At 56.3% G+C, this 10298-nt stretch overlaps 1 protein-coding gene across 1 annotated transcript; it reads right to left on the bottom strand.

The window, feature by feature from the left end:
• Positions 1–5144: 5144 nt before the first annotated feature.
• RABAC1 (Rab acceptor 1) lies at positions 5145–7854 on the bottom strand. Its single transcript, XM_027618782.2, has 5 exons — positions 7639–7854; positions 7105–7317; positions 6707–6804; positions 5475–5576; positions 5145–5391 (listed from the first exon to the last, which is right to left on the bottom strand). The coding sequence occupies exons 1-5, from the start codon at positions 7692–7694 to the stop codon at positions 5303–5305; spliced, it is 558 nt and encodes a 185-aa protein (XP_027474583.1). The 5' UTR covers positions 7695–7854; the 3' UTR covers positions 5145–5302.
• Between the last annotated feature and the right edge of the window lie 2444 nt (positions 7855–10298).

Raw genomic sequence — 10298 nt, 5'->3', positions numbered from 1 at the left:
AATGGCCCCCCAATGTCTCTTACCCCAAATCAAAGCCCCAAACCCACTGTCATCACCTAAACAGATAACCAGTCTTTTGGTCTCTATAACCCTGAACTGGACAATTGGCCTGTGCATCCGACACCCCAAATGAGATGACCACAAGCCTCAGACACCCCAGTGGAATCCACCAGACCCCCAATTTCTGTTGCTCCAAACTAGTCACTGAATGCTCAACCTGGCATCCCAAACCTTAAAATGTTGGAATCCTAGCAACTAGATAACCATGTCTCCCCAAACTTGACCTTAGAATCCCAGCCCCCATCACCCCAACCTTGACAAGGCCCCCCATCTCTGACAGCAAGAACAACTCCAGTCCCAGCCTCCCCCAACCAGACAAGAGTCCCTAATCTGTCACTTACAATTTGAGAACCAGACCCATTGTGTTGATTCCTAACCCCAAACTACACAAGCTGACGTTCCCCAAACTAAAAAAATGCAACTCCCCAGTCTCTGTCACCTCACACTAGCCAGTGAGACCCCTCAATCTCTGTTGTCCCAAGTCACACAGCAGGACCTCCAGGCTCTGCTACTCCACACTAGATGGCGTGGCCTGTGTTGCCTGCGTCAAGCAGACAACACACCCGCCTCAGGTTGTTTCCAGCCAAGGGGACACCCTACCTTGTCATCCCAAACCAGGGTCCTAGACTCCCAGGGTCATGCCCCCAAATTTGCCACCTAGATACGCACACCCCTTTTCTATCACCCAAAGCTGGACAACTGACCACCCGTCTCTGTCACCTCAAAGCTGATAACAGATCAATTTCTATTACCCCAAACTAGAAACTGTCACCCCAAATAAGACAACCAGATGCCCCATCTGACACCTAAAATGAGGTGTAGGCACTCCCTGGCTCTATCACTCTGCACTAGACAACTACTTTTTTTTTTTTTTTAAAGATTTACTGGGGCGCCTGGGTGGCTCAGTCGGTTGGGCATCTGCCTTCGGCTCAGGTCAGGATCCCGGGGTCCTGGGATCGAGCCCCGCATCAGGCTCCCTGCTCAGCGGAGAACCTGCTTCTCCCTCTCCCTCTGCCTCTGCCTGCCACTCTGCCTTCTTGTGCTCTCTATCTCTCTGTCAAATAAATAAATAAAATCTTTTAAAAAATAAAAAAGATTTTTTTATTTGAGAGAGACAGTTGAGTGAGCATGTGTGGGGGGAGGGGCAGAGGGAGAGGGAGAATCTTAAGCAGACTCCCCACTGAGCGTGGAGCCTGACATGGGGCTCAATCTCACAACCCTGAGATCATGACCTGAGCCAAAATCAAGAGTTGGATACTTAACCGACTGAGCCACCCAGGTGCCCCTGCACTAGACAACTAGATCCCTTGTCCCTGTCATGCCAAACCTGGACCCACAGGCTCTTTAATAACGAAGTCGACAATCAGACTCTCAATTTGTCACTCCCAACCAGCCAACTGGACTCCCAGGATCTGTCACCAAAATAGACGACCAGACCTTTGCCCCCTTGATGAGACACCAGGCCCTTGGTGTCACATCAACCCCACAACCCAGGGTCATTCAGGAGGGGTGCACAGGGAATGGGCCTCCAGTCTTGACCACCCCCATAGAAACTCTGGTCTGAGGCATCTCAATAACCCAGCATCAGAACCAGGGACCTGTAGTCAATCACTCCCAGGTGAGGCCTCTGGACTGAGTCTCTCTACCCCCCACCATCACCCCCCAGCCCCAGGCTGCTGACCACTTGCCTCAGTGATCTCAGTGCTGGTCCTTGGGCCCCTGGCCTTGTCACCTCCAAACAAGGCAGCCTGACCACATTCCTTCCAGGCTCGGCGGTGTAAACTGGACGTAGTGACCGCCCACCCTATGGGCACGAAGACTGTCTCCCCCGGGGACGCCGGCATCTCCATCAGCCAACAGAACGCCTTCTACTACCCCAGAAGTGGGACTGGGAGCCTGGCCTTGTTGTAGACCCAGGGGCCTACCTGGGCCTGGGGATCCCAGATTTTATCTCCCACAAGTCGGCTCTGGCGCCCTCCCTGGAGAAGGTCCACAGGAAGCACTTTTCCGCCCTCTGGTGGCAGCCATTGGAAGCGCGCCCCTGGTGACTGGGACCAACGTGGACCCAGCCGCCCAGGCCCCCTGGTCTTCCCGTCTTGCTGGAAATGTCTTGCTGGAAACCGAAGCCCGGGGCTCATCCTTGCCTGCTCCCTCCCACTCAGGTCCCATGCACATCAGTCACTAAGCTCCTGGTCCTGAATTTGTCTTCCATGTCCCTGCCTCATCCTCCCTGGCCCCGTTCCCTAGATCTAGCCCAGCCCCGCACTCAATCCTAAAGGGAGATTTCTAAAATTCACACCTGGCCCTGTCCCCACACTGGTCATAACCGTTCCACAGTCCACACTACCTTAAGCTAAAATCCAAAGACTTTCTCAATGGCTTGCAGGTCCTGTGTGATCTGGTTCCAACATCCTCCCCACCGTCATCTACAGCTATTTCCTTCCCTCCCTTCACCCAGCCACAAGCGCTGCCTTGTCACTGATCAGGTCCCCCCACCCCTGCCCCGGGGCCTTTGCACTTGCTGTTCTCGCTGGCTGGAATACTCTTCCCCCAGACCCCCAAGGAGCGATCTCCTCCTCATCCCAGCAAGGCCCTGCCTCACCACGCTGAGTGAGCCTTCTCCTTCCACGACTCTCTAGTCTCTCCCGGTCCCATTTTATTGGCTTCACAAGCTTATCACTTTCTGAGATTCCTGTTCACTGGGTGTTTGGTTCGTGTATTGCTTGCGCCTCTGCCACTGAACGTGACCCCAGAGAGGGCAGGGGCCCATCTGTTTGCAGGGCTAGTTTGTCCAGCGTGCCATCCAGCGTGTCAAGTAGACTCCAGGGTACGAGGCACAGATGTCACTTTATATTTTCTACCTAATCACATTTTAAAAAGTGAAGAAAAGAGTGGACAGAATAGGAGCGCCTGGGTGGCTCAGTTGGTTAAGCATCTGCCTTCAGCTCAGGTCATGATCCCGGGGTCCTGGGATCGAGCCCCGTATCGGGCTCCCTGCTCAGCGGGAAGCCTGCTTCTCCCTCTCCCTCTCCCCCATCCCCTGCTTGTGCTCTCTCTGTCAAATAAATAAATGAAATCTTAAAAAAAAAAAAGTGGAAATAATAAATTTACCTACAAGGCACCTGGATGGCTCAGTCCATTAAGTGTCCAACTCTTGATTTCAGCTCAGGTCATGATCTCAGGGTTGGGAGCTCCTCACTCAGCAGGGAGCCTGCTGGAGATTCTCTCCTCCTCTCCCCCCAAATAAACAGGGGCGCCTGGGTGGCTCAGTCGGTTGGGCGTATGCCTTCGGCTCAGGTCATGATCTCAGGGTCCTGGGATCAAGTCCTGCGTCGGGCTCCGTGCTCAGCAGGAACCTGCTTCTCCCTCTCCCTCCATGCTCTCCCCTCTCTCTCAAATTAATAAACAAGATCTTGAAAAAATAAATAAGTCTTTAAAAAATAATCATAAACTTACCTAGTAAATCCAACATACTACTCTTCCAACATATAACCAGTATAGAAAATTATTAGTAAGACATTACACCATTTCCCGCTAAGTCTTTGAAATCTGGTGTGGATTTTACACTCACGGCACATCTCGGTTGGGGCCAGCCATGTTTCAAGGGCTCAGCCGCCACACGAGGCAGAAGGATTCCAGAACAACGCTGAGTACTCTGTGGGCACTCACTAAAGCGCCTGCTCGATGATCGGCGAGCAGGTGAGTTTTGGTGACAACCTGCGAAGTCGGAGAGGCTAGGGGACTGCATTGCAAGGTCTTGGCGCTGTGGCCCGGCTTAGGCCACCGCACCCACCGCTCTGCCTGTGGCTACCTCCGTGTCCCTCCAGGCTCACAGAAATGTCGCCTCCTCAGAGAGCCCTCCCAGACCAGCCCCCTCTGGAGTGGCTGCTCAGAGCCCGGCGCCCTACTTTGTTGTCGCATCTGTCCCGTGTTCGCCCTGTCAGGCGTGTTCCTCGGTCGTCAGCGCTCCCGCACAGCAGACTGTGCATTATGGTGAAAGGCGGGTTCTGTCCCTCCCACATCACTCAGGGGCGAACCAAAGCCCTCACGGAAGCCTGCTCGCCCTCCGCGTCCCCTCGCGCGTCCTCTCCAGCCACAGGGGCCCCCTCCCTGTACCCTCACCCCCAACCCCAGGCACGCGGCCGCTTCCCGGCCTTTGACCACAACATTTTCCTCCTGAGGATCTGCAGCTGCTCCTTCGCTCAGCGGCAGGGCCTCAGGGAGGCCTTCCTTCACCTGTACCTCAGCTCTAGAACTTTCTCTATGCAGGGGAGTTAACAGAGTAGGCCGTCCTTAGAGAGGGCTGCTGACATAGTTGGCCCTCAGCTGGTGTCTGGGAACCTGGATTCCAGAAGGCCTCTCCCCAGTGTGTCCTTGATATGAATGACTCACTGTGGCTACACTGTTTGTGCAAATGATACTGTTTATGCCGAACACCTGCCTTCCTTTCCGGGAGTCTGGAATTTCCCTACATGCTAGACCTAGGGTGCTTACGGGGCCACCTCCCAGCAGAGAGCCCGGGCACCGGGGGCCTCATGAGCCTCCCTGGCAGACATCCATACCTGCTGGAGGAATGGAGCACAGCGTGTGGGAGGCCCCTGGGAAGCTTGCGCCTGGCCGTCTCTTGACTTTGCCCCAAGTGTTTTTTACTTTCCCTGATTTTGCCTTGTAGCCTTTCATGATGAATTACAGCTGTAGATCCAACTATATACCGAGTTCTTCTAGCAAATCACTGAACACAGGAGGTGGTCTGGGGTACCCCTGGCTCACTCTCCCCCCCAGAACTTACCGCCATTTGCCATCCTATCATATATTTTTAATTAATTAATTATTTAAAGTAGGCTCCACGCCCAGTGTGGAGCCCAACCCAGGCTTTGAACTCACGACCCTGAGATCAAGACCGGAGCTGAGAACAAGAGTCAGGCCTTTAACCGACTGAGCCACCCGGGCGCCCCATACTCTCCTTTTTAGTGATTTATCTTGCTTATTGAACTCCCCCCACCCAGAGGACCCCTCTATCTTGGTCTCTGCAGCCCCCCCACGCCCCCTGCCCAGGCCCACAGAAGACCCTGGGAGAGATCTGCTGAATGACAACTGTTAACAGTTTTATTTCCATAGCTGGAATCCCTCCCCGGGCTTGGGAAGAGACGGACGCCTTTGGCCAGGACCGCGGGGCCGTGCGGGGCAGGGGCGAACAGGGCCGAGGCAGCGGACTCGGGAGGCCCGCGGGTCCGCATGCACCTCACACAGGCTCCATCTGCAGCTCTTCCCCGTCCACAGCCTCGGTCTGGTGGAAGGCGGCGTGGGAGCCAATGACCACGAGGGTGGCTCCTGCAGGAAGATGAGCGGCTCAGGGCCTCGCTCCCTCACCTGCTCCCCACCACCCAGCCCGGCCACCCAGAGCCTGTACTCACCCAGGACCCAGAAGACGGCAGAACCGGCACCAGCCAGCCAGAAGAACGGAAAGGAGACGCCCCCGGCCAGAGCATACTGATGGGCTGGGGTTACCTCTCGGCCTGGGGGGCAGACAGCATTGGGGCAGTTGTTCCAACACACGCGCCCTCTCCCTGAGGAACCCCTGATGTCCCCGCGCCAGTCCGGTGTCACAAGCTCCGGGAGCCTCAGGATCGTCCAAACTCCTCATGCCAAGGCCCCCCAAGCCCTGACCTCACCCATTTCTCTGATGTTCCCACCTGAACAGAGCACACCTTCCTTACTGCAACCCCCCCCCAACAACCATGCCTCACTGCTCTTCAGCCCCACTTCTGCTTAAGCTCCCCACCTCCCACTCCCCCAGACCACGGCTCTCCTGCTCCCATCTGCACTCACATAGACCAGGAGTCTCACCCAAAGGCCAAATCTGATCTGTGGATGTGTTTCTGGAGTCTGCACAATGTTCCCCAAGAATCTGATTTGTGGCTGTTGGATTAACTGAGTGATTGCACATAATAACGTAAGATTTCTGGCTTCTTGGGGCAGACGGGAGGACCGGGTCTACACGCCCTGGTGGCTTTGCTCCAGGCGCTCCCTCCACGCCCTGTGCCTGCCTGACATGCCCCTCAGGTGCCAGCCCACCTGGCTCACGGACAGAATGAACAAGCCTCTGAAAGACTCTGACTTAGGTCTTCCTGTCTGATCCCAGCTCTTCCGTATGGCCACTCTGAACCTTGAGCTTCCCCTGGGCGGAGACTCAAGGCCCCTCTTTCTTCCCGGTGATGCCCAGGGCCAGTCTGGGACTTCGGGAGCCACAAACCTCAGCTTCCCTCTTGGAACAGTCTCAAGATCTTTCTGGCCCCGCCCCACAAAGCGGGAAAGGACAGGGACACAGATCTAGGCCAGCATAAGGTCGCCACCTGGCGTCCAATATGGGTACGGAAAGCTGGTGCTTTCTGCAGAGAAGTGAGGGAGAATGGACGCGAGGGAAAGTGGGTTTAAAAGACAGAAGCCAGGTGAAGAGTAGGTTCTGGGTTATCTCCAGCTTTGAGAAATATCAGCTGGCGGCGGGGGGTCTGAGATTTTAACGGATCGAATTAGGGGAACTAGTGTAAATCTATGCTTGGGCAGACCGGGGTTTGGGGTCTAAGGCTTATGTTCCAAGACCAGGATTTGAAGGCTCAGGGAACCGTCTGGACAGGGGATTTCTCACCAAAAAGCACAAACTTGGACTGCAACGTGCGCAGGTAGAGGATGTAACAGGCGCCAAAAAAGACAGCCAGGGCCACCAGCAGCATGGGGGACGTCACCCTGGAGAAGGGTAGGGAGGCACCGGTCAGGCAGCTGGGAATGAGCCAGCCAGGGGGTCCCTGACCACCTACACCGGTGGACGGCAGGCTACGTCCCTGAGGCCGCGCAAGACCAGGTCACATCTGGTCACGCTGTGTCCCGGCCAGGCTGAGGGAGCAGTAGGGTCCCGGGCCTTGGGTGAAAAGCTCTGGCCGAGCTGTCCCGTGGGGGCGGGGCCGACCGGGGGGTGGGGGGCAGGGCTCTCCGGTGGGGACGCGGCCTGGCCGGTGGGGTTGAGTGCGGAGCAGGCGAGGCACTCACACACAGTACAGGATGAGGCCCAGGAACACGAACACGTAGTTGCTCTGGTAGTACTCCACGTTGCGTACGAGGCGCTGGCACAGCTCGCCCAGGTTGCGCGGGCGCGAGAAGCGCCGCTGGTCCACGAAGGAGCCCCAGGGCCGGATGGTCGCGCGGCGCCGCTCCAGCCACTCCCGGCCCGCGCCGGATGGGATCAGTTTCGGCAGCAGGGTCCTGGCGGGCGGCCCCGGGTTAGCGGTGGACCGGGGTAGAGCCCGGACCCCCCTAGCCCCCCAACCCCAAGCAAGAAGGGGGGCCGAAGGGGGCTGGACTCTGGGGCCCTGGGGGCGGGGGGAAGGGTCCAAGACTCCTAAATCCCAGAGAAGGAGGGGGCGGAGGGTCCAGGCTGCAGAGTCCTCGAATTGGAGAGCAGAAGCCCAGACTCTAGTGCCGGGGCCCGGATTCCCGGGCCCCGAGGGAGGAGGGGGCGGAGGACCAGGGCTCCCGGGTTTCGGTCCGGGGCGGGGGGGAGGGGGCTACGGCCGGCTTGCTCACGTGGCGCTCAGCCCTTCCGGCTCGGCATCCTTCTGCTGGTCCTTCTCGGCCGCCATGTCTGCGTCCTGAGGGGTAGAACCGCTGTAACGAGCGGCCCTGCAGACCCCCACGGCCTCGTCTGAGCCCGGCCCCACCCAGCGGAGCCGACGTGGCGCCGTTCGGGAGCCGCCGGGGGCGGTGGTTCTGCCGCCGAGCACTGTGGGAGTTGTAGTCCTCCTGATGCTCGCGAAAACACTTTGGGGGACGCAGTCGCGTAAAGCAACGCTAAGCGCCTCTGGGTATTGTGGGAATTGTAGTTTCAGAAGAGGGGCGTGTGGTGTCGGGGAGCGTGGGTCGTCAGGAGTGGGGGGTGTCATGGCAGATCTAAAGGCAGAAGCAGGCGTTGTGTACTCCCTCCCCTGCAGGGTACAATGTGGCTCGTGGAGAATTGTCGTCCTGACTCTAGGGTGCATAAAAAACACCTAGAGGGCTTGATAAAACACTCAGACGTTCTGACTCCGCAGATTTGGGGTGGGGCCCATTAATCTACATTTCCTACTGTTCCTAGGTAGTGCTGATTCTACTGGTTCATGGACCGCATTTTGAATGGCGAGACTAGATAATTGGTGGGAATCTATTCCTTCCCCGGGGGCAGAGGCTAGTGAGAGGTCTATGATTGCTGGAGGGGGTAGCCGAGGTGGAGAGCAAAGCTCTCCCCCCCCCCCCCCCCCCCCGCCCACAGACCTTGAGCTCCCAGGGATGGATGAGTTGGGACTAGGGACCTTAGGATACCCCTCTCCCCTCAGATAGCAAGAGGGGGAGTTGGGAAAGGGTTGAGAATTAATTATTTATTAGTTAATTTATTTATTGAAGGCAGGGAAGGGCAGAGGGAGAGAGAATCTCAAGCAGTCTCCATGCCCAGCGCAGAGCCCAATGTGGGGCTCCACCTCAGGACCCGGAGATCATGACCTGAGCTGAAATCAAGAATCAGATGCTTAACTGCCTGGGCCACCCAGGTGCCCCCAGGTTTGAGAATTTTTGAAAGAGGGAGTTGTTATAACTGAAAGAGCTGGGATTCTGGAGTCAGAGATGAAAATCTAGGCTGTGATGACCTCCCCCAACCTCAGTGTCCTCATTGGGACTGTGGATATCCTGATAGTACCACACTCACTCATGGGGTAATGATGATTCGGTTAAATGGTCCACGTACGGTGCTCAAAAGAGTCTTGATACTTGATACTCTTCAATAAATGGTGGTCGATGTTACTGCCACCACAATATCATGTTTTGATTATATCTAGAGTTAAACCTTCTAAAAAAATTATTTTAAGTCATCTGCATACCCAATGTGGGGCTTAAATTCACAACCCTGAGACCAAGAGTCCCTTGTTCTGCCAACTGAGCCAGCCAGGTGCCCCTTGCCTTCCTAAATTTAACAGTAACGTTAGGAGCTGTTGGCCCTTTGGATGTCCCAAGGCATGGCTGGTGTCAGAGCCATGGGCCTTTCTTTTCCCTAGTTCCCACAGTCATGGCTCCCTCTCAGTTTTCACCCCTGCCCCTGAGTGAGTTGTGGGTAAATGGCCAGAGTTCTAAAGGGGTGCACCAGAAGAGCCTCAAGGAATCTATCAGGAAGCCTGGGCTCCCTTACATGGACTGGAGTTTCAGGGCTGGGTGGGACTGAAGACTACCCAGGTAGAATATCCAGGTGACTCTTAACCCCAGCTGTCTTCTGAGACCCTCCCTTTTGGTCTGGGCTTTGAGGCCTGCTGGAGGGCATTCCCATGGGGTGGGAGAGACAGCCCCTGCCAAAGGGGCTGGTAGAGCAGTAGGCAGGGAGGCCCCCTGTGTGGGGAAGGTCCCAAGCTGAAGCTAAATGAGCCATACTTTGAAGATCAGATTGGCTTGTTACTGTTTATTTCCCCTTTGTCAGCCCCAGGCCTTTAGTAGAATCTTGTTCAGGCTTCCCACTTAGGTCTAGCTAGTTTCAGGAAATCAAAGGAGGACTGTGAGTGCACAATTAGCCCACAGCGTTAATGGGAGAGCAGCAACTGAGTTCAAAGCGAGGGGGGCAGCAGAGGTGAGCAGAAGAGCCCCCAAGAGGGAGATGAATCTTGGGGAGCAGAAAGCGGGAGGCCTCCTCCCACAGGCAACCTTGGGAAATTTGGGTTTGGCTTTTGTTAGGAGAGCCAGTTGGGTTTCTTTATAGGAGATATTGAGCAGCATGGGCTCTGGACAGTGGTGTCCAGAGCAAGGATATTGGTGGGGGGGCGGCCCTCTGGGTGGGGTGTGGGGAGCTTTGAATCAGGGGACTTCAGGAGATGGGGCCTTGGCACAGGGGCATTGCGGGAGAGGAGTCCCTTGAAACAGGGATTGTGGGAGAGATGGGAGGGTCCTTGAGGCAGGGGGATGGTGGGAGATGGCAGGGAGAGGGCGCCTAAGGCAGGTGGGCCCTGAATTAGGGGGATGGTGGGAGATAAGGGGGCCCTGAAGAGACTGTGGGAGATGGGCCCTGGCCCTGTGCTCCCTCCAGTCTGAGGTCTCCTTCCCGCCTCTTGGATCCCCATAGGAAGTGGAGCTGGGAACTTAGGAGAAGCTCAGCACAGTCAGAAACCAGGCTTATATCCCTGCTCTGTGACTTCAAGGAAGTCCCTGCCCTGGGCCTCAGCTGTCTATGTGAGTAC

This window comes from Zalophus californianus, chromosome 17 (genome assembly GCF_009762305.2).
Source record: "Zalophus californianus isolate mZalCal1 chromosome 17, mZalCal1.pri.v2, whole genome shotgun sequence".
Taxonomy (NCBI): domain Eukaryota; kingdom Metazoa; phylum Chordata; class Mammalia; order Carnivora; family Otariidae; genus Zalophus; species Zalophus californianus.
This window is presented reverse-complemented; position numbering and strand designations above follow the sequence as displayed.

What these genes read in the sequence shown, in the direction of transcription:
- RABAC1 (XM_027618782.2), bottom strand. Translation starts at nt 7,694, where the DNA reads ATGGCGGCCGAGAAGGACCAGCAGAAGGATGCCGAGCCGGAAGGGCTG. An exon ending in CCGGAAGGGCTGAGCGCCAC is followed by an intron (nt 7,318 to 7,638) that starts GTGAGCAAGCCG and finishes GCCGCCCGCCAG; the next exon opens with GACCCTGCTGCCGAAACTGA. An exon ending in TGCCGTCTTCTGGGTCCTGG is followed by an intron (nt 5,392 to 5,474) that starts GTGAGTACAGGC and finishes ATCTTCCTGCAG; the next exon opens with GAGCCACCCTCGTGGTCATT.